A 22,240-nucleotide genomic window follows, 5' to 3' on the forward strand; every position below is an offset into this window, starting at 1 on the left:
TTGATAATGCTATTTTCTGAGAGGGAGGGAGGGCAAGGAAAATGAAGTTTAACTCATATAAAAGTTAGTCTATGGATGCCCACATGTTACATGCAAAAGTATCTTATTGGTTGTAATCTTTTTGAGGTGAAGATGCAGTGAAGAACAAAAACATAGCAACTGCAGGCAAGGGCACAATGGAACATTTGATGAGGACTTGCTCATGAAAGGGGCCCAAAGGAGGGGGAGAGGGGGGGGTTAACCATTTTCAGCCAATGGGCAATGTGGCTCTCAATAGCATAAGGTCTAATTGCTGTTGGGTTTTCATCATTATTAAATCTTAAATGCTTTTGTTTCATTTGCTTGGTAAACCAGAATCTCGATGAGATGCACAGTAGTCCAGGCTTACATGTGGCTGCAGGACCTGGACTTGCTGAGGAATGTGCTACTCTGGTTAGTTGCATGTTGTGTTGGAAGTTTGCCTATAGTAAATTTAAACTTCTTAGACATATATCATAGGACTTACAGAGATGATAAGTCATGAGAGTTATGATGTTTGCCTTATAAGAACAGGGTGGCTGCAGAACTGGCATGGTCAAAGTAACAAATGCTTATGATTTACCCGCTAGGTAAAATGTGAAACCTTGCTCATTGAGAGGTTTTGTGGTTCATTCAGTTATGCAAGGTTTTTTTGCAAAAATGTATCTATGTTTGTATATCTATGCATGTATGTATGTAGGCATGTATGCATGTATGAACATGTAGGTAGGTATGTACCTGCATATTTGTTTGGTTGTATGTATGCTTGTTTGTTTTTTTGTATGTACTTACTTTTCTGAGAATTTGTATGTATGCTTGTTTGTTTTTTTGTATGTACTTACTTTTCCGAGAATTTGTATGTACTTATGTATATACATATCAGCTGATAAGTTTTTGCTACTTTCAAAATTTTTTTGCACTAACAGGAAAGTTATACATACTGTGGGTCCAAGATATGCCGTGAAGTACCATACGGCTGCAGAAAATGCTTTGAGTCATTGTTACCGATCTTGTCTTGAGGCTCTGATCGACCTGGGCCTTAAAAGGTTTTTATATTTTTTTCTATCTAGCTCAAGGAATTCTTGAGAGAAATTGAATAAGTTTTTTTCCTTTTGAGTGAAACGTTCTGCTATGTGGTTCGCTTCAGCATTGCTCTGGGGTGTATCTACACAGAGTCGAAAAGCTATCCTCGTGAACCAGCTGCTCATGTTGCCATAAGTAAGCGCATTTTCAACTGAACAGCTGTGCCTTTGTCTTGTGCAATTGGAAATACTGACTGCCATTCCAGGAACTGTACGCCGATTTTTGGAGAAACATAAAGGAAGGGTCTCTGCTGTAGTTTTCTGCACATCTATCGCATCTGATACCGAGATTTACAAAAGGTGACATGCCACTGAAAGCTTCAAGCAATATATATATATACATATGTACCTAGTCCATACTATGCATAATGGAGTTGATAGTTATATAGTCTTGTGGGTTGACTACCATGAGTATATAACATGCACGTTCCTAAAAGGTGAATTTGGGCATGTTCCTGGATTCATCTAGGTATATATATATATATATATATATGTATACATATACATATATATGTATACATATGTATATATAGTATATGTATATGTATACATATACATATATATGTATACATGCAGACATCTTTGTCTATATGTGTGTGTTTAAACACGTATAATACACACTAAATGTGCATGTGTGTGCATATATGAATATGTGTATGTATATGTATATGTTATGTGTTTGTGCATGTATTTATTCCATCTATTTGTCTATCTATCTCTATATAAACATACAAACATTCATATATACACCATACATACTATACAGTGCTTGCATTCGCGCGCACATGCACCCCTCATCCCCCCCCCCCCAACACACACACGCCCCCAAAACCACCATTTGAAAGTTGAACCCTCTGGTTTCTTTTTTGCAGGTTGCTACCCTTATACTTTCCCAGGAACAAATCAGAAGAAGAGATGGCTTGTTCAAAGCTTCCACAAGATGTTGGGGATGGTAATGGAGAGACCAGCATTTCTGAGCGCAAAATAAGAATTACAGCTCTTCCAGCAGTTCATGTATCGACAGTGTGTGAAAGAATTCTACCAATTTCAAATGATGGTGGAGCCACTGAAAACGATTTGCAAGTTGTTTCAACAAGGTCCACATTCTTAAAAGGCCATGAAAGACTTTCAAAAGCAGGTAGAATGTGAACGCTCTTGCTGATTTGGCAGTTTTTTGGTTTCTGCATGCATGCAGATCTTTATCATTGGATTCTTTGATTGATCCTTCGTTCATGACGATGACCGAGGATCCTGACCAAAGGCGCAAAAAACAGTGGGAAAGAGTGGCGCAAACCCAAACAGGCTGGACATGGGCAAAATGGCTAGGTTTGGGTAGCATTGGTGGCCCTCCTCTCACGGTCGCAGAGGAGGATTCTCTTCATACTCGATATCTTGCACGCTCCAATGCTGTCAACCTCATAGAGGTTGCAGAAATGAAGATTCTGTGAGTTATCTTGTGATTGCATGTGTGCACATGCATTCATTGAGGGCTTTCTTGGTTTTATCTGGGCAGCAATTTTGAGCATTATTCATCTGAGAGTGGTGTTTGTGAAGGTGCTCCTTTGCACAAATCTGTTTGTTTCTTCTTGCTGGTTCTTTCTTTTAGTTGTGTATAGGGCAATCCTGGAAATCAGTTCTGAACTACCTTAGGACTTTCATACTCCAAGAGTTTGGAGGGGGTTGGGATTGTTGATGGAGAAAAACAGAGCAGAGCACTTTTAATCAAAACTTACTGTGTGTGGCCTTGTTATAGGGGAAGTAATAACTTGCGGCCTAGCAAGTGTGGGACATGGGAACCTCACCTAAGGTGAACTTTGAGAGAGGAAACTTATCTTGTGAATGAGTCCATTTGTAATTGGCACGTGGCCATTGGCAATTGTCCATGTGGAGAATTCGGATAGATAATACAGATGGATAGGGGATGCAGAGGAGGTCTCTTAGGTGGTTGCAGAGCTCCTTCCTATCAGAGCGGTGGGACAAGGCAAGCTTTGGCCTATGGACGCCCCTCCTCACATGGTATGCAGATCTTCTTGGAATTGTGGATGTTTGGAACTTTAGTGGCTTCCCCATCAAAAATTGAGAGTGTGATCTTGGGACGGGTAGGTGTCTAGAAGCCTTTTGGACTATTCCCTTCTTTGATTATACAGGTGGCCACATCTAGCTCAAAGATTCCAGCTCCTTTGAGGAGCCCCATCGGGAGCATCATCACGTTGTCAGTAGAGTCTCTTTAAAGGAGGCTATGGTGCTCTGGTAGAAGCCAAGAGGTGTATGTAAGCATGGCAACTCAGACACTTCTGTTTTTGCTTGGTTATGCCTTCTGTAGTTCTTCATCTTTCATTGCTCCAGTTCAGCATTTCTCAACTACGTATGAGCTTTGAGGGTTGTACTCAGCTTCAGATTCGTTGAGTATGAGGCACACACAGAAGACACTTTGAATGCCAGTCTTCAAGGAATTTGGAACTTCTGCATATTAGCATTCATTATGTATGAGTATATGTATAAATGCATATTTGTTTTTTGATGTATCCCAAAGCGGCTACTGCCTTACGGTCAATGGATTTAACGAGATTTATTATTTTATTGATAGATATCGTGGTGGAGTTGATGCTGAAGGCCGGCCAGTGATAGTAGTTGTCGGAGCACATTTTTTGTTACGTTGTCTCGACTTAGAACGATTTGTGCTCTATGTCGTGAAGGTAGACTTCTTCCCTTACTAAGGGTGTAATGGTATTATAGTACTTTTAAAGACCTTAATTGTATACACTTGCGGGGCCTGGGCAGCTATCATGATGTAGAAGTGAAACATTAGAACCACCCCTCTACTTGACCACATGATGTGAACATAGATTCCAATCATGTGGATATAGAATTAATTCCTATCTGCAAGGCAGGTGTAATCATAAATTCATCACTATCATGGTTGAGCATTTGATGGTCAAGACCTATGTAGCTGCACTAGAGGCATACTTTGAAAGATTGTGCTGAGAGTAAAGGAGTTAGAGCTATGGGTTACATAGGCTTTAGCTGGGACCGCTCACAGTGGACCATATTGGGCGACCATTAAGGAAGCTCTCCCCAATCTGACTCGGACCTGTGCATTATTGACAACCTTTTTCTGAAGGGATGAGGAAGGCTTACCCTAGAGGGATGCGATTATCCTAGAGGGTCGGAATTAGAATGCAGGACTTATTTTAACAACCTTATCCTAGAGGAATAAGAGAGGCTTGTTTCATCAAATTGACAACGCTTTAATTTTTATGTGTCCAAAACTAGAAGAGCTCTTCATAATGGGCTTGTCGTTTATTGTGAATGCATATGATTGGAAATGACATGTGTGTGAGGTGGTAAGTGTCCCTTTTGCTTTTTGTAAGATCTCAATAACCTACTTAATCAATGTGTGGAAAACCACGTTTGCGGGCAAATGCAGGACAATAAGTATGTTTTATGGTGCTTGTGCACCGAAGACCCTTGAGTGCAGATTATTTGATGATTGAAATGGGGGCTGGAGTGCCTAGCCTTTTCTAAGCCCTACAAAGTGGCATAAAAGCTACTTTTTTTTTTTCCGGAAAAAAGATCCTTCTATTAGTTAATGAGAAAACGCCATAAGGCTACAAAGCTCACCTCGCAAGGAGGGATAAAAAAACACAGTGAACTCCTGAGCTCCACCCCCGTGGCTGGCCGCTCTCTGGGGGGGGCTACCTAGTAGTACATGTGGGAGGTGAGAAAAGCCAAACTGGAGGCCTGTAGTGCCAAGTGACATCCTCGCCCCTCGCGGTGAGGAAAGGGCCAGGCCTCCAAGTGCGGAGGAAAGCCTTGCGGCGCCCTCTCATGCGATCCGAGTCGCCCTGGAGTTTCCCCCAGTGACCTCTCAAGGTGTGAATGATGTCCACCCAGAGGGCCTGTATGACCTCCGCCGGTGGAGTCGCCTGGCGGTCAATGGCCTCCCTGCATCGGGCTCTCCAAATGTGCCAAGCCGTCATGCTGCTGATCAACTCCCATCTGTGCCCGACCCCCTCCTGAGGGGCTGCCGAAGAGAAGTCTGGCGTCGGAACCACCGCCATCGCCCTGTCAGAGACCTGGATGGTCGCACTGCCAGGGACGTCCTCATATCCAAGGGCCGGGCCGCTGTCCGTGGCCCAAGCCACCGCACCCCACGTCACCAGCATCTCGCCTGGTGAGCCTGCAAAAACCATCCTGAGAGCGCGCTGCCAGACCTGCTGTGCCTGTGGGCAATCCCATAAGCAGTGCCGCTGCGACTCCTGTGCATGGCCGCACCGAGGGCAGGACGCTGGGTGACTACCGAAAGCTAGCCAAGCCCCCACAGCCAGTCCTCTATGCGCTGTGAGCCAGAGAAACAGCGTCACCTTCCGGGGCCGGAAGCTAGCCCAAAGGCGCTGCCAGAAGTCCCTAAGAAAGGCAGGGGAGAGCCCCTGTCGCCGCCAATGCTCGGCCGCCGCCGGGGTGCTCGCTATCCTGTGTCTCTGAATCCTCTGCCCCAGCCTCGCTGTGTACTGAAAAAAGGGGATGCCTGGGCTGGTAGGGGCCAAGTAGGGATCTCGCCAAAACCACTCACCTGGATCCCACTGAAGGCGAATAAGAGGCCTGCTGTCCCAAGCCCATAATCTCCAAGAACAGTCCTCCCCTATCGAGGCCGGTGAGGGGTCTACATGCCACTGTCTCTGATGAAAGCCGACCACCCGCACCCTCTGAAGAATACATCCCTGGAGCCCATCCAAATCTAGTCGTGTCCTCTGAAGCTGGCCACCCTCTCCCACCTCGAAAGTGAGTGGGGCGACTCTCTTCGCTGTGCCGCAGACCGCTAGAAGGATCTCATGCCGAGTGAAGACACCCATCCACTGTGGAGGTGGAGGGTCCTGTACTGGGGTCCGCCACTCCCGGGGGATGGCCGCCTCAATGTCTTGTCTCATCAACTCTCTGCCCCTCATCCCACTGAGTCTCCTCTCCTGAGCCTCTAGAGGCAGCTGCTGAAAACCTATCCAGTCGTCTAGGGACTGGGCTGGGCCAGAGCTCAGCGGGCCCCACGACACGTGAGACCGCGATCCAACCATATGGCCACTGGGGAGACGAATCAAGGGGTTCCAGATCAAAGGCTGCCTCAGGCGCTCCTCATCGGTGCCCGGGGGAGTCTGGAAGAGTGACGGCCTCAGATGCGCCCAGGCCCTCAGAAGGCTAGCTGCAAAACGCTCCTCGAAGCCAAGGCCCACTCCTCTGGATCGCTGCTCTGTAAAGATCCACCTGATGCTGGGGGTCCAGGGGCCGCTAAGAGAAGGGGTACGGCTGAGCATCCTGGAAACAAGAAACTCCTTCCACGGCTCAGCGCCTGGCAGGAGGCCACGAACTACCAACTTGCCAAGCAATGCTCGGCTTTGGCAAATAGGATCAACAATGCCCAGGCCGCCTCTCTCCCTCGGCTGAGTGATCACCGCCCATGCCACCTTGGCCCTGGCGGGCCGCCCGTCGCCACCGGACCAAAGAAAGTTCCTGATGAGCCTCTGCACCTGGCCAATGCACGCCCGAGAGAAGGCCCAGCAAGAAGTGATGTACCACATAGTAGCAAGCAGAACCTGGTTCGCCACAACTACTCGGCCAGCCAGAGATAAACGAGCGGTACTCCAATACAGAAGCTTCTTCCGAATGCTCAGAAGAAGGGGGGCTATCTGCTGCTCCGGAGATATGTCAATGCCCACATAGCATCCCAAATAACGCACTGTAGTGCCGGGGGGCAGCCACTGAAAACCGTCAACTGGCCTCCAAGTCGGGGGGGGCATAGAGCTGACCCACAACCCACACGACTTGTGCCAGTTGATCAAGGCGCCCGAAGCTCTGCAAAACCTGTCCATGGCTAAGGCGAAGCGGCGGAGGTTCTCCTCACCTCCCTGAAGATAGACAGCAGTGTCATCCGCAAACTCCGAGTCTAGGAGCTCCTCCGAGGTGCGGATGGGAAGCTGGAGGCCCCGCAAACCTGTATCCTGTGCCGTCAAAAAAGTGCCCATGGCCTCCGCCACAAAAAGAAAAAGAAAGGGTGCCAAGGGGCACCCCTGCCGCACCGAGCGCGAGAGCTGGAACCTCTCTCCGCGCACGCCCTGTATCAGCACCTGGCTATGAGCCGATGTGTAGAGTGCAGAGACCCCACGAATCCACTGAGGGGGGAAGCCCATCCTCTCCATAGTGCCTTCCAAGAAGGCCCAGTCCACCCGATCGTATGCCTTCTCGAAGTCGAGAAGGAGCACTGCCAGATCCTCCTGTCGAAATCTAGCCAGAGCCGTAGCCTCCCAGAAAGAGAAAATGTTATCCAGGATGCTCCTATCCTGGATGAAGCCTGTGTGCGTGGAGTGGATGATGTCCGGAAGGTGAGGCTGAAGCCGCCTGCTGATCGCCTTAGCTAGGACCTTGTAGGCCGTGCCTAGCAAGGTGATGGGTCTCCACTGTCTAATCTCCAGTCTGTCTCCTCCCTCTTTGGGGATCAAGTGGATCAACCCCTCTGCCATGCTGTCTGGCATGACTCCTGACTCCATAATCTCCTGGAATGCCAATCTGAAGCCCCTATGTAAGAGGCCCCAGTACCTCTGGAAGAAAGCCACCGAAAGACCGTCCTCTCCTGGGCATTTGCCCCGAGGTAATGCCTGAAGAGCCTCCTCCAGTTCCGTATCCGAGAAGGGGGAGAGAAGGGAGTGCTGCAAATGGGCCGGCACAACCGGTCTCGTGAAGCTCCAGACTGCCTCCCGAGCCTCTCTCACCCTGTCATCGGCTGGCTCAGCAGAGAGAAGATCCCTGTAAAAATCTGTGGCTATAGCCCGAACCCTGGGGGGATCCACCACAACCTGGCCATCAGCTTGCCGAAGACGCCTGAGACCCTCTCGTCTGAAGCGAGGCCCTGTCGCCTCAAAGAAATCTCGAGTCACTCTGTCTCCAGCCTGTGTCCAAAAAGAAGCCCGAGCATGGAATCGGAACTCCACCCTCCTCTCCTCGATGGATCTGATCTCAGTGCGAGCTGACTCCATCTGCTCTGAGATCCAAGGGCTCGTAGGATCCCTCTCCTGGAGTCTCTGGAGGGACGCTAGACTCCTCCGTAGGCTTCTCTCCTGCTCTCTGAAGGCCTCCAGCCGGTCCAAGGCAGCCTGTCTGAGCATCTGGCTGATCTCCTGCAAGCCGCTGGCAAGATCGCTGGCTGCCGATCCTCTCCTGAACTGTAGCTCCTGCCAGACCTGCTCAACTCTGATCGCAATCTCGGGGTCCTCTATGAGACAATCTGGAATCCGGACGCTCTGGCCCTGCTCTCCTCTCGTGGGGTCCTCGATCTGGAGAAGCACTGGAAAGTGGTCTGAAAACGAGGAGCTTGCAAGTATGCCCACTGTGCCACCTCTATCACAGGCCCACTCATCAATGTAAAACCTGTCGATGCGGGAAAGGTTAACTCCTGTGGCCCGTCTATCCGAGCGCGAGAAAGAAAGACTCCCCTGCAACCTGCCAAACTCCGGGAGAGTCCACGGATCCTGGCCTCTCACCTGTAGCACTAGTTCCTCCCAGGCAGCGAGCTCCGGCCCATGAATGGTCTCCTGGCTGCCCCCCATCCTATCCTCTGCATCCTCCAGCATGTTGCAATCCCCTCCAAGGCACCAGTGGTCTGCCAAGGGGAGGGACTGCCTAATGGTGCTCCAGAACTCGGCTCTCCCGGTCGCCCCATTAGGGGCGTAGAAGTTGAGGAAGCCAATGCGGTCTTCCCCAACCCGAAGGATGATCCACTGCGCACGACCCTGGACCAGAATGCCAGAGTCCACAACCTCGGATAGAAGCTGCTCGCTGACTGAGATGCATACTCCACCCTGGTTCCCCTGGGAGCCATATGCCGGTGACCAAAAAGTGTGACTCCTGCCTGGCAAGATCTTCCCGCAGGTGCGGGTACGCCCGGCAGAAAGGTGGTGCTCCTGGATGAAAAGGATATCTATGGGTCCTCCAACGAGAGCCCTCTGGATCTCCTGGCGAAGTCTGCCCCGACCAATGTAGCAGCGATGTCCACCGAGACCCTGGATGTTCCATGAGAGGATCCTCATGGAAGAGCTATGGCAAGTGAAGCAGCCTCCACTGGCTCACCCCTCTCAGCCGGCCCGGATGATCTGCCCTCCACTCTGTGAGTCTTGGGCGCCGGCTTGGAGGGAGAATAATCACTGTCTGTTCGGGTGCGGAGTCTCTCCAAAAAGAGGGTGACCTGTCTCTGTGTCCAGCCCCACTCCGCCTTCGCCCTGTCCAGGGCATAGGCGTGAGACCAATCCTCTGCATATATGTATCTAAAGGTAGGCTGCACCCTCGGGGCGGCATGGAGGAGAATCAGAAGCACCGCCTCAACTGAGGTGTGGACCGGATCCGCCCGCCAGTCTCCTATACCAAACAAGCTCATGCGGGCTGAGTGTAATCGGGTCTGCAATAGGTCCGTGAGCCCCAGGTCACTGAAGTGGTGAGAAAACTCCAGTATCTGATCACGCAAAACTTCCTCTACAGAGTTGCTATCCCATGCTGTGTCTGGGGCAACACTGAGAGGAAAGGAGAAAGCCACCATGCTGCTCACCACTGAGGGAGAACGAGAGGGATGGCACACCACGCAAACTCGCAAGGGCGCGACCAGTGTCTCGAATGGGCCAGCGTCCAGCTGGAGGCACCTGAAAAAACCGTAATCCACTGGTAGCCCCATCACTCGCGGGGGCCCCCCAGGGGAGGCTGGAGAGAACTCTGTGGCGGGCGAAGCAAGGATCGCCATCTCCACCGGCCCGGAGTGGCGGTGGAACAGCCGCTGGACTGAGCTCTGGCCTACCCAGCTGCGCTGCCCCGGGGCAGTGGGTGGTCTGGCGAAGTAACCTGGAGAGGCCGAGGGAGGGATGGGGGCTCGCGGCGAGGAGGAGGGAGAGCGAGGAGAGGATGGAGAGGCATCTGCCAGAGGATAGGTGTCAGGGGGGGCCGCCGGGGGAGGCGGGAGGGGGGGGGGCTAGGGGGGAGAGGGGAGGGTGGAAGGAGTGCTCTCCGGGTGAGGGGAAGGGGAGCCGGGGGTCGAAGAGTGCGGCCCAGGATCCTCAGGAATCTGCTCCAAGGAGGGGGCGGGCCCCCCCTCGGGGGGAGGCGAGAGCGGGGTCTCCACGTGGGAGGCTCCACCAGCGGCCTCAACGGGCATTGAGTCTGAATCCTCGTCCATCGGGGTGGGACCTGCTGGCCGCCTATCCCTGACAGGAGCATAAGTGCGGGTAGGTGCCTGTACGCCAACCGGGGTCGCTTGTCTGCCAGCCTGTGCTGCCTGCTGGCGTCTGCGACGGACCCTGCGGGCCGGGCGTTTCCGCCGGCGAACCTCCTGCCACCCGCCAGCCTCTTGGGACTGCGCGGCATCCTCCGCCGGGGCCTGCTCGTCAGATGATGGCGCCTGCTGTGGCGAGCCAGGGACGTCCGGTCTCTGAGGTGGATGGCCACCCCTCGGGTCTCTTGCAGGGGGTCCAGAGGCGGCATAGCGTGAAGGATGAGCCCCCTTGCGGGGACAGGCGCGTGCGAGATGGCCCATCTCCCGACATGCGTAGCACTGGCCGGGGAGGCCCGAATACTCCACGCGCTGTATCATATGTCCTCCAGAAAGACAAGGGAGAAGGATCGTCTTCGGGAGGGACTCCGGTGACGGAACCACAACCCGAATGGCCGGGAGTCCTGCTGCCCGAGCAATCACTGAAGCCGCTGTCTGAGGCGTCTCCACCACCTGCCCGAACGCCTTGCCAATGGATGACAAGAGGGGCAAGTACTCCCTACGGAGTCCAGGAAAGCAGATAGTGACGGGGAAACCTGTCGCGCCTGCTAGCGGGTCAGAAGCGGGGTCGAAACCATGAGTCCATCGCGCCAGGAACGCCCGGGATGAGCGGAGGGCAATGGGGCTCCGAGCCAGCACCATCTGAGCTGCTTGTGGGGACTCGAAATCCACCTGGTAGTAGCCACGTCCCAAAAAATCTACGCTGACGATCTTGGCGGGCACGCCAACAAGGCTGCCTTGCAGAAGGTCGCGAAGCTCTCTCCGCATCGGACGGCTACCCACTATCTTGCAGACCAAGGAGGAGGCCTCAAGAGCGGAAACTGTGGAAACAAACAACTGAAGATCTTCAGCTGTGAACTCCAGACGGAGACCGGAATCGGCAGGGTTAGTCGGAGCGGCTTCCATGGAGTCCTCCAGAGGGAAAAGGCCAGAAACCGGGGTCACCAACGGGAGGGACACAGCCCTGCGAGGAAAAAAGAGAGGCGGAGGGCTACAGGATAGCGGGGGCGGGGCGGGGGGGGGGGGGGGGGAGCTGAGGCGGGGAGGAGTTAGCGGTGGGCGGAGGGGCGAGACGATAGGGAGGAGAGAGAAGGCGGAGGGGGGAGAGGAGGCGGGGTAGAAGGAGGCGAAGGGGATAGAGAGGCGGAGGAAAAAAATGACGGGGGAAGGAAGCAAGCGGCGGGGGGAATGGCGGGGCAGGCAGCGTGGAAGGTGGCGAGGGAAGAGAAGGCGGGGGGAAAGAAGGCGGAAACGAGGAGGGAGGCAGGGGAGCGAAGGCGGGGGAGGACGCTAGGCAGAAGGCGGGGGAGAAATGGCGAAGAGGGGCGGAATGAAGAAGGCGGGGGAGAGGACGGCAGAGGAAGCGGTGGACTGGCGGGGGGGAGAGGGGGGCGCGATGGCGAGAAGCAGCGGGGGGGGGGGGGGGGGGGGGGGGGGGGAAGCGGAGCTCGCAGGCGATCCGGGTTCAGCTGTTGTTCGTGGTGGTACTTACATCTCTTTAGCGAACAAAGCGAGTGGATGGCATAAAAGCTACTTAAAGTGTTTAGACTACATTATCCACAGCCTTCGACATATAGGGATGTTCCACCTGGAGATTGTGACCCACCTGCAAGCAAGTACAAGGTGGACAGCAGCCAAGGCTCATGTAGACAGCAACATGGGCAACTGCCAGCCAAGGCTTGTGTGGACAGGAGTGTGGGCACAGCATAGGCAGCCCATAGGGAAGTTTTGGACCAGTTTTGTGCAGCCTAAGCATGTGAAGAGCACTCTGACCAAGGGGCCAAGGGTAGGGCACCTTTTTAGCCTCTGTCCAAGTAGAGCGGAGTCTCTCCACCAGCGAACCCTCGATAGCCTTGCTGCATCTTGCACGCTAGATGTGCCAGCCTCCAGGTGGTAATGCTGCTGATGAGCACCCACCTCTTGAGTGTTGACTCAGGAAGAAGATCTGGCAGCCCAGGAAGAGAAGATCAGTTATGAACTAGTTTCTAGCTGATGCTCTATGGGCAATGTCTGGCCCTAATGTTCTGTGGTGTGAAGAGTGGGTTTTTAAATTATATTTATCTTATGCGACCTTCTCTCATTGCAGGAATTTGAGCCACTGATACAAAGGCCCTACTCCATTGTTTACTTCCACTCTGCGGCAGCACTGAAAATGTGAGATTCTAGACAAGGATACTCTCTCTGTGTAATTTTTTTCCTCTGCAAGTGTGTTCTCAGACTTCATGCTATGGTTGTATGCTTTCAGCCTTTTAGTGTGTGTTGGAAAGCCAAGTAGTATGACTTCTAATCATTTTTAAATGCTATTGGTTTTGGGGTGTTCATCTCTGCAAGGATTTTTATTTTTTAAAGCACTGATGTAAGTTTATTGTGTGTGTGTGTGTGTGTACGTGTGAATTGAGATCAAGACAGGCAGCCAGACTTGGGTTGGATGAAGCGCATTCAGCAGATTTTGGGACGCAAACATAGGAAGAACTTGCATGTATGGTCATCTTCGTCATACCTTTCCTTGAAAGCATGATGTTTGAAAGGAGAAAGTCAGTCATCAAAAGAAACAAGGAATCACTAGATTTTTGTAAACTCATTGTACAATGTATGTATGTATGTATGCATGTGATTTATTATGTAATATCTCTTGTTACATCCTTGTAAATTATGTTGTCCCGGGTGATGCGGGTGCCAAACAACCATGGATGGCCAGCTATAATCATGGAGGGTCGCCGTATCCCAGATCTTGTGGTGTGCAGGGGGTCGGCCATAGTTGTCAGGTACGGTTCGTATGATACGATACCATACGGGAAAATATGGTATGATATAATTTGGGCATGTTCTTGGATTCATCTAGGTAATATAATTCAACTTTATTAGCGGACATGCAAATTTCACATTGTGAAGTTTTCATCCGAGTTGCGGCCAGTTGATATTGTGCTTATTCTTTCTATCTTTAGCGGTGCATTTACCCTATCAACTACTTATTTGTTGTACTAATTCTTTCTATTTGCTACTTCCCTTAGTGCTAGGCTTCATTATGGCTGAGTCTGCCTTGCATCTCCGAAGGTTTGACAGAAACTCAGTAGGAAGGGCTTTGTGTGAATACATGCTCTTATGTGTGTGTGTGTGTGTGTTGGTGTGTGTGTGTGTGTGTGTGTGTGAAGGCCGCCGATCACCTGCTCGACTGTTCTCGACTTGTTCCCTTGCTCTGTCGTCCTGCTCGTCTGCCCCCTCATCCTATTCACCTGCTCGTGTGAGAGCACATGTGGTGAGGCGATTGTCCCAGGACTGTATCGGCCCTGTAGCCAATACTGTGTCAGCCCTGCAGCAATCTACGCGACCTTCTGAGGCTACCCTGATGCTCTTTTTCCTCATCGCCTTTTTCATCTCTTCTTCGACCTGAGTGCGTGTATAGGAGTGAGTGTGTGTGTGCGTATGTGCTGTGACTCGCTACAGGTCTATTTTTCCCCTTCTGTATAAGTCGCTTCAACTCTCTGTTTTTCCCCTTCTGTATAAGTCGCTTTAGCTCTACGTTTTTCCTCTCCTTGTAAGATTGCATTCCAATAGTGCTGTTCCCCCTTTTTTCCTGATCTGTGTCTTCCTACTGAATCGATTGGTCTCGATGGCAGAATCAAGCAAGTATTACGTCAAGAGAGCTCTTTCTCCTGAACCTAAAAGACAATCAAGGGAATCTCTGCCCCCCATAGCTCCTTCATCTGAAGATGCTTCTTATGTGTTTGACATGTTGAATGAGGATTTTCAACAAAGTAGAAGAGAATGGACACTACCTGCTCCGGAACTCACTTACAAGATGAAGTTACCTTCTCTTGTGCATCCTCTGAAGAAGCTCTCTCAAACTGCAGTCATCATCTTTTTTCCAGGTAAAATACCCTCGGCTAATGATGTGGGACAATGGGTGAATTCTCTCCTAGGTGGATGCTATGTAGAAGGAGTCTATTTTGCCTCCAGAGGATTTTATGAAGTTCATCTCTTGGATGTACTGACAAAACAAAAGATGCTGGAAATGTCCCCTTTATTTTTTGGTCGTCAAATGGTGCACGTCATGCCCTGGTCTCCTAACAAGGATTATCAGAATCTCATCAAACATCACTGCCCTGTATGGGTTGAAGTTGTTGATTTCCCAGATTATATGAGAACAGAGCTTCCAGGCTTAGCGATGACTTTGGGACAAGTGATTTGTCCCCCTCGTCCCACAGGTAACAAAAATCGTTTTTGCATTTTATGGGATACTGATAGACCAACCCCCTCTTCTATTGCAGTTGAGATTGAGGGTGTTAATTTGGGAAAGAAATATTTCACTTTGAAATGGGGCATTTTTGCCGGAGCTTGTTTCTCTTGTCACAAGTTCGGGCATCTAGCTTCGGAGTGTCCCTCAATCCTTCATCCGCCTCCTCCAGCTGCCATTCCTCCACCATCTAATAAAGGAGGTCAAAAGACTTATGTGGAAAAGATTGAAGCTAAAGGAGCAAAGCCTTCACTTCCTACAGGGAACCAAGCCAATTTAGCCCAAAATAAGGATAAAGGAAAAAGCAAGCTAGTGGAAAATATTTCATCTTCTCACGAGGGTTGGCAGAATGCAAAGAAGACGGTGCCTCTCAAACAAAGACCTCTCCAATCTCGCAATTGGGATGCTTCTGCTCCATCTCCTGGCCAACCTTCTACCTCTTCGGACAGCCCCATCTCAAAAGCATGGGTCAATGCAGTTAAGAAGGGTATTCCACTTTGTGAAGAAGATGATTTAGTCAGGGAATTGGATTTTGAGGGTCAGCAAGACCCTGTGGCAATGGCAGAGGCTTGATGCCTCCCTTTCTCTTTGAGGATTGCTCATCTCTTGTACATATTTTCATGCGTGCTTCTCTTAAATGTTTTTCTTATAATATACAGGGCCTCTGTAATCAGCACAAATGGAGACTCCTATGGCATTATATAAACAATACTCATCCTGATGTGGTGTGTCTGCAAGAGCATAATCAGCATTCTTTTGCTGGCCAGCATGGGTTCTTTTCAGGCTACGATATATTTTATGCAGGATCTGGACATTTCTCTGGGCTGTGCATTTTAGCCAGACATGATCTGCAGCCATGTGTAGCTTTTAATGATCCTTATGGCCGATGGATGATTATCCAATGCATGATCAATGGAGAGATTTTCGAAATAGGCTCCTTGTATGCTTATCAAATTTCAGCTTCCAGAGCTCAAATGTGGGACTCCATTAACCAATATCCTTGGTCTTCAAATGCTCTACTTTGTGGTGATTTTAATAATTCCCCTCACTGGAAAGACAATACCGCACATAAATCCCATATGATTCCCTCTGAAATCCAGCGATGGGAACATATGAATTCTTCTCTTCATACTGCAGATTTATGGACAGCAATTCACCCTTCGGTTTTGGGATTCACATATCATCATAATGCTTTTACAGAATATTGGGCCAGGCTTGATAGATGGTATCTTATTCATGCTCAGCAATATGATGATTATACATGTCAAATGTGGACTGATTATTCTCAACAACTATCTGATCATACTCCACTCTGGCTCAACCTTTCTTTTGGTTTGCCTCTGGATGACATTCAGCTCTCTTTAGTCAGACACTTGCAGGTTAATCAATTATATCTTTCTCATGAAAAATTCCAGCAAATGATCAGATTGGCTTGTAAGCCATTGTTAGCTCATGCTCGGGAGGATCTGGATTTTGCTTGGAACTCCTTTGTACATCGTATTCAAAATGTCATGAAGGAATATGGAAGATGGTACATGGCAGAAACTAGACATCATATCCAGTGGGCAAAATCATACAAGCAGTCCTTGGTACAGATTAGCCATCAAAGGTCTCTTTCTGCTTCTGAACAGAATTCATTGTCTTGTGCTTCTTCCATAATTGATGCTAATGATAAACGCAAGCTTTCCAAATGGCAGACAAGGGCTAGAGTTAAACCTATGCTGGATAAGGGCTGCTCCTCGAAATCTTTCTTTCGAAATTTACACATGTACAGACAAAGTCAATCTATCATGAGAGTCAGGAAATCGGATGGTCTTTGGACCCAGTCTCTATCTCAGTTAGAAAAACAATGCCTGGATCATTTTCGGCTTCTTTTTTCTCTACCATCTTCTTCTACATCTCAGGCTGCATTGGCTCGGAGCAAATTTATTGAGCTTGTTTCTCCTATTGTTTCTTTGCAAAAAGCTTCAATGCTGGAAATGTCCTTTTTGGATACAGAATTGGATGAAGCCCTCAAGCATTTGGGTAAACATAAATCCCCAGGTTGGGATGGTTTGACAGTTGAATTTTTTGTAGCTTTCTGGGCTGAATTGAAGGGTCCAATCTTGAAGCTCGTTAATGTAGCCTGGCAGCATCAACATCTTCCCTCAGCTTGGAAACATGGTCTGGTTAAGCTTCTGCCCAAAAAACCTCTGTGTGAAACAATGGATGACTGGAGGCCTATCACTTTGATGCCTGTTATATATAAACTTATTGCTAAAATGCTGGTACACCGGATAAAGGATATCCTTCATGATGGACTTCATCCCAGGCAATATGGTTTTGTTCCAAGAAGGCATATACATGATAATATCTCCAATACTCTCATTGCAATGGAATATGCAAAATACTCTGCTCAAGATGTCTTGGTCATGCAGGTGGATGTGGCAAAGGCATTTGATACGGTGCAGTGGGATTATGTTTCTCAAATCATGTCTAAACTTGGTTTTGGGCCAAAGCTAGTTAATGTCATATACTGGCTTTACTCAGATTCCACTGCTCAATGCTTTATAGGGAAACATTTATCTGAGTCTTGGACTCTAGAACGATCAGTTCGACAGGGATGCCCTCTCAGTGCTCTGTTCTATGCTATTGCTTCGCATCCTTTGCTTCTTTACATGGATCATCTGGTTGATACTAGACAGTTAGAGGGGCTTCAGATTTCTGGTTCACGGCCTTTCATTGCACAGGCTTATGCAGATGATTCATTCTTCATGCCAAAGAACAGTCCTGTGGAGCTTCGTCTATTGATGGATACTCTTTCAGATTTTGGGTTGGCAGCTGGTTTAAAGATTAATTTTCAGAAATCGAAACTTTTACCTCTCAAGCATTGTGATTGGCATGCTATCTTGTGGCCTGGCCAGATTATTTATCCGGAAAGCATAGTAAGACACTTGGGCTATCCCATTGGCTGGAAAATCAGAAATAAGCAACAAATATCTTGGGTGCTAAACAAAATTAAGGACAAATTAGAATATTGGAAGATCTCCACTTGGCCATTACATGTACGGCTTCGAATTGTTCAGTCCATTGTTCTGGCTTATGTCCAATTCTACCTTCCTCTATTACATTGGTCATCTCGAGATCTTTCTTCTTTTATGTCTCAAGCCATGGAAATTTTTTGGAAAACTAAGCTTCATAAAAAAGCTTTAAGGCTGCTCAAAATGGACCTGCTTTGCTCTCCAAAAATGCATGGTGGTTTGAATATTATAAACATCAAATTTCATGTGCTGGCAAGAAAGATCACTATGCTCAAAACCTTCTTTCAGCAAGAACAGCCGTGGTCTATCATGTTGGCTATTCTGTGTGGTAGTATGCGCACAAATGCTTATGGTTGCTGGTTGGTTGATCCATCGGAAGTAGTGCTTGGCAAATTTCAAGGTAAAATCCCTGGTTGTCCATTTTCTACTTCCTTGATTCAGGATTGGAAGAAAGTGCTCTCCCGCATCAAATGGTCTCCCCATCCTGCTTCTATAGCTTCCTCGCTTCGAATGGAAAGCATACATTGGAGTGCTGTTTTTTACTCTCCCCTTGCTATACAACAACCAATCAGAGCTTACAATCTTATGAAATTGGGCATCCGCTTCATTGATGATGTAGTGGATACTACAGGGCAAATTCTTTCTTTTCCGGCAGCTTGCCAACAATACAATCTTGGGATGCATCATAGATCTATATGGAAAGTTATTGCAGATCTCTTACACCCTTTCATTCCGATTCCAACATTGGATGTAAGAGACAGGCTTCAAGATTGGCATCTTCAGTCTTCAGGCTCAAGATTATCCTCTCAATCTTTGCATCAGTTGACTTCTATACAGGCTTATCGATTGATATTACCCCCTCCGTGGATTGCTCAACATGCTAATTCTCTTTGGCATCTGGATAAGTCTTTAGCTTGGTGGAAAGCAAAACTGACTTTGATATGGAAGTTGAAAATGCCACTGAAACAGAGACTCTTTCTCTGGAGATGCATTGTTGGTATTTTTCCAGTGGGAGTGAAATTGGCTCAAAGAAGGATTGCCTCTCCTTTTTGTCCAAGATGTCATCATACTACTGAGAGTGTTCCTCATTTATTGTGGTCTTGTTCATGTTCCAGAATCCTTCTAGACAAGATCTCCTATTTTTTATCTCTCAGATTTCCTGCACACAGATTCTACAAGTTTTTCTGGATGTTTGGCACCTTATCAGCTGCATTGTCACAGTATTCTCTTTTCTTCCATTGGATCAGATATTGGGCCTTGTGGACCCTCTGGCTACAGCGAAATTATACATATCTGAATTCACCCCTTCAGCAGCCTTATGAGTTCTTCCGAGCCTCGTTGCGGCAGTCTTTATATGATGCCGTGCATGAGGGAGATTTGGATGTTTCTTGTGTTCAGCTTTTCTTTTACTGTTTCTGATAGATAGGGCATAGGCTCTTTTCTTGAGCACTGCCCTGCTCTTGCATAGAACTTTTTTACTGCTGTTTTTTGAGTTATAGGGTTTAGACATCCTCCTGATGCCTAACCCTTTTGTACATTCATGATATAATGCATTTTCAACTAGTTTTACCAAAAAAAAGTGTGTGTGTGTGTGGAGTGCGTGTGTGAAAGCATATCTTGATACAAAGTTCTACACCCACTATTGGACACTGATGATGTTAGTGGGGATGTCGTAGTATCTAGTCCATACTATGCATAATGGAGTTGATAGTTATATAGTCTTGTGGGTTGACTACCATGAGTATATAACACGCACGCTCCTAAAAGGTGTATTTGGGCATGTTCCTGTATTCATATAGGTGTATGATATAATTTTTTTTCTTATCGTACGATAAAATACGGTGTTAAAAAAAAAAACTTATAAACTTAGGTATTTTCAATTTCGAGATATGGATTATTTTAAAAAGGAGGGAAGCATCATAGTACAGAGGAAAAGCTCAAACAGCCATAGACAAGCAAAAACAAGACCTTTACCCATTTTTTTGTTTGAAAAATCCCCCCCCCCCAAAAATCCATACGAGTTTGTATAGTATCGTATGGTATTCCGTACGATATGGCATTGTATGTTGTACGGAAACAACTATGGGGTCGGCCATAGTCTCTCTCCTTATATCAGAATTAAAAAGATGATGCAAAGAGCTACATATTGATTAATCTCCAAAAATATTTTATAGAGATTCCGCATTTTGGAGGCTGGCCAACATATTGACTGGACCATGAGTGAGACTGCAAGGCATGGCCAAAAGTGCCTTCCTTCAAGCATGGGGTGAGGTTTCATTTTCTCAATGGCACTAAGGTGACTGAATTTGGCATTCATCAATGATCATATTGTAATATCCCTAGGCGGGGTTGAGCACTTTCGAAACACTACATGTATTAAAACACTTAATCACTTCAACACTGGAAATTGTAAGTTCTCCACAAACCACGCCCAAGTATCAACTGACCTAGAACCGAAACCCTAATGAGGTTTCATAGGCCCGACATCGTATGCGTCGCATGACCACGATATCCCGATTCACCCCCGAGCTCGAGGTCCGATTGCTGTGAGCTGGTAGCCCCAACCTAGTGCCTCATATCATTAGGCCGAACCACCCACCTTATAGCTCCGTGCCATGAGGTCTTGCACGCTCATGGTAGTCCTCGTGTCTACCACATGGTTACCCCGAAAACTCATAAGTGTTCCCAAGGTCACTTATATAGCAATAACCTGGCAATTATATTGGCACTTGCTTTATTTATAAGCTTTTAGCCATTATTTATATTGCAAAAACTTGGCTATAATTGGTCCTTGCTTCTTTTTTTTTTTTCGTAATAAGGAGTTGTATTAAAGAAACAATGTACAAAAGCCATTGGCCTACATAAAGCTCAAGTAAGAAAGTGGGGCGACACAAGGTAGGATCAAAACGTACGTACGGATCCAATCCGTACCGTACGGGGATCCGTACCGTACGGATCGATCCGTACTTTTTTTTTTGGGGGGGGGGGGGGGTTTCGCCTGCGATAAATGTTTCGCCGTTTTGTCCTTCTGTGCGACGTGCCTGCGTCTTGCGTCTGGACTCTGGAGGCCGTACGACCTCAACCTTCCGGTAAGGGCCAAGCCGCCATGCTCTCTCTCCTCTACAGTCGCACTCTCTCTCTGTTCGCTACTGTCGCCGCTGCCTTCTCCCTGGGCCGCCCCCTGCTCACCGCCGCCTCAGTTCGCCTCTGCCCTCACTGCCCCTGTTCGCTTCGCGCCTCTGTGCGTAGCCGCCCTCTCTGTTCGCCACTGGCGCCCAGTACGGCTACGGCTGGCAATATGCTGGCCCGCCCCCCTTTCCCACCCACCCTTGCTCAGGCCCCCAAGGCAACAACATAACTCTCTCTCTCTCTCTCTCTCTCTCTCTCTCAGAGCCTTAGCCCACCATCTGTGGACCGTGCACTGAGCTCTCAGCCTCTCTCTCCTTCAAGTCTCTCTCTCTCTCTCTCTCTCTTTCTCTCTCTCTCTCTCTCTCAGCTGAGCTGCCCACTAAATATTATGCATTGCATGATTGCTGAATCCTGATTGAAATTGTATGGCATTGTGTATTGAATTTGTCAGAGCAATCATGCCGAAGCGAGAGAACCCATACTGGAAGGAGCACACAAACGTCATTCGCATTGTGACTACTCCAGGGCAGGCAGGTAGTGGCACTCGACAATGGCAGTGCAAGTACTGCAATTTCACCCTCACGAGTACAATTACTCGTGTCATCAAGCACCTCATAGGCATTGGCACCACCAAGCATTGAGAGATTAGTTGATTGCTGAAAATTTCCCTGCAATGGGGGCAACTGGAAGAGGAAGAGGCACGCAAGAGACATAGGATGCGCTTCATGATGCTCTTCTTGGGGACTTGGCCGGTCCATCCACGCAGGTTGATGAGGATTCACAATCTCAGCCTGCCTCTTCTGAGCAGGCATCGTTTGCCAGAAAGAGGCCTTCTGTCATGCAAGATGAGGATGAGGGTGATACATATACGCAAAGGCAAACCACCTTGCCTTCTCGTGTGCATGCACAGTCTTGGGTTAAAGAAAGGCAAAAGGTGGCTGAGATGGAGATTGCTCGCACTCTCATAGAGTGCAATATCTCCTTCAATGTTTTGAGGACTGACCAATGGAAGAGGATGGTCAGAGCTATAGCCCAGGTTGGACACACGGAGTCATGGTCAGGGCTTGAGTACAAAAAGATGCGCACCACGATGCTTGATGAGCAAACGGCCTTGATAGACAAGGCATTGGTGCCAGTGAAAGCAGGTTGGCAACAATTTGGTTGCACTATCATTTCGGATGGCTGGAGTTACACACGGCGACGACACATCATCAATATTCTTGTCTCTTCATGTCTTGGTACGTATTTCTTACGCGCTGTGGATGCTGGGAAGGCAAGCGAACGCATCACTGCTGAGAGTATCTATGAGCATATTCGCCAGGCAATTGGTGTGGTTGGTCCAGAGAATGTGGTGCAGGTTGTAACAGACAATGCTGCTAATTGCAAGGCAATGGGAGACATGGTGGAGACGGAGTTTCCTCGCATTGTGTGGACTCCGTGTGCAGCCCATTGCCTTGATTTG

The 22,240-nt window shown here is 48.6% G+C and overlaps 1 protein-coding gene across 3 annotated transcripts in view; it reads left to right on the forward strand.

Moving 5' to 3' along the window:
• The window catches only part of LOC147632713 (uncharacterized), a 113,982-nt gene that overhangs the window by 56,101 nt on the left and 35,641 nt on the right, over positions 1-22,240 (forward strand). Inside the window, exons 2-12 of one of the 3 annotated variants that reach the window (XR_015267224.1) lie at positions 355-432; positions 553-608; positions 945-1,064; positions 1,166-1,236; positions 1,307-1,400; positions 1,973-2,197; positions 2,296-2,544; positions 3,688-3,796; positions 12,482-12,549; positions 12,805-12,874; positions 13,094-13,160. Coding sequence is in view for 2 of the 3 variants with exons in the window: in XM_086807538.1 (XP_086663664.1) it covers positions 355-432; positions 553-608; positions 945-1,064; positions 1,166-1,236; positions 1,307-1,400; positions 1,973-2,197; positions 2,296-2,544; positions 3,688-3,796; positions 12,482-12,549; positions 12,805-12,874 (1,140 nt within the window). In the remaining variant the exon portion in view is untranslated. The remainder of the gene's footprint in view (positions 1-354; positions 433-552; positions 609-944; positions 1,065-1,165; positions 1,237-1,306; positions 1,401-1,972; positions 2,198-2,295; positions 2,545-3,687; positions 3,797-12,481; positions 12,550-12,804; positions 12,875-13,093; positions 13,161-22,240) is intronic. The other 2 variants (XM_086807538.1, XM_086807539.1) reach the window with 2 other exon arrangements.

The sequence above is a fragment of the Cibotium barometz genome, chromosome 13 (assembly GCF_041138505.1).
Source record: "Cibotium barometz isolate CiBa-2024 chromosome 13, ASM4113850v1, whole genome shotgun sequence".
Taxonomy (NCBI): domain Eukaryota; kingdom Viridiplantae; phylum Streptophyta; class Polypodiopsida; order Cyatheales; family Cibotiaceae; genus Cibotium; species Cibotium barometz.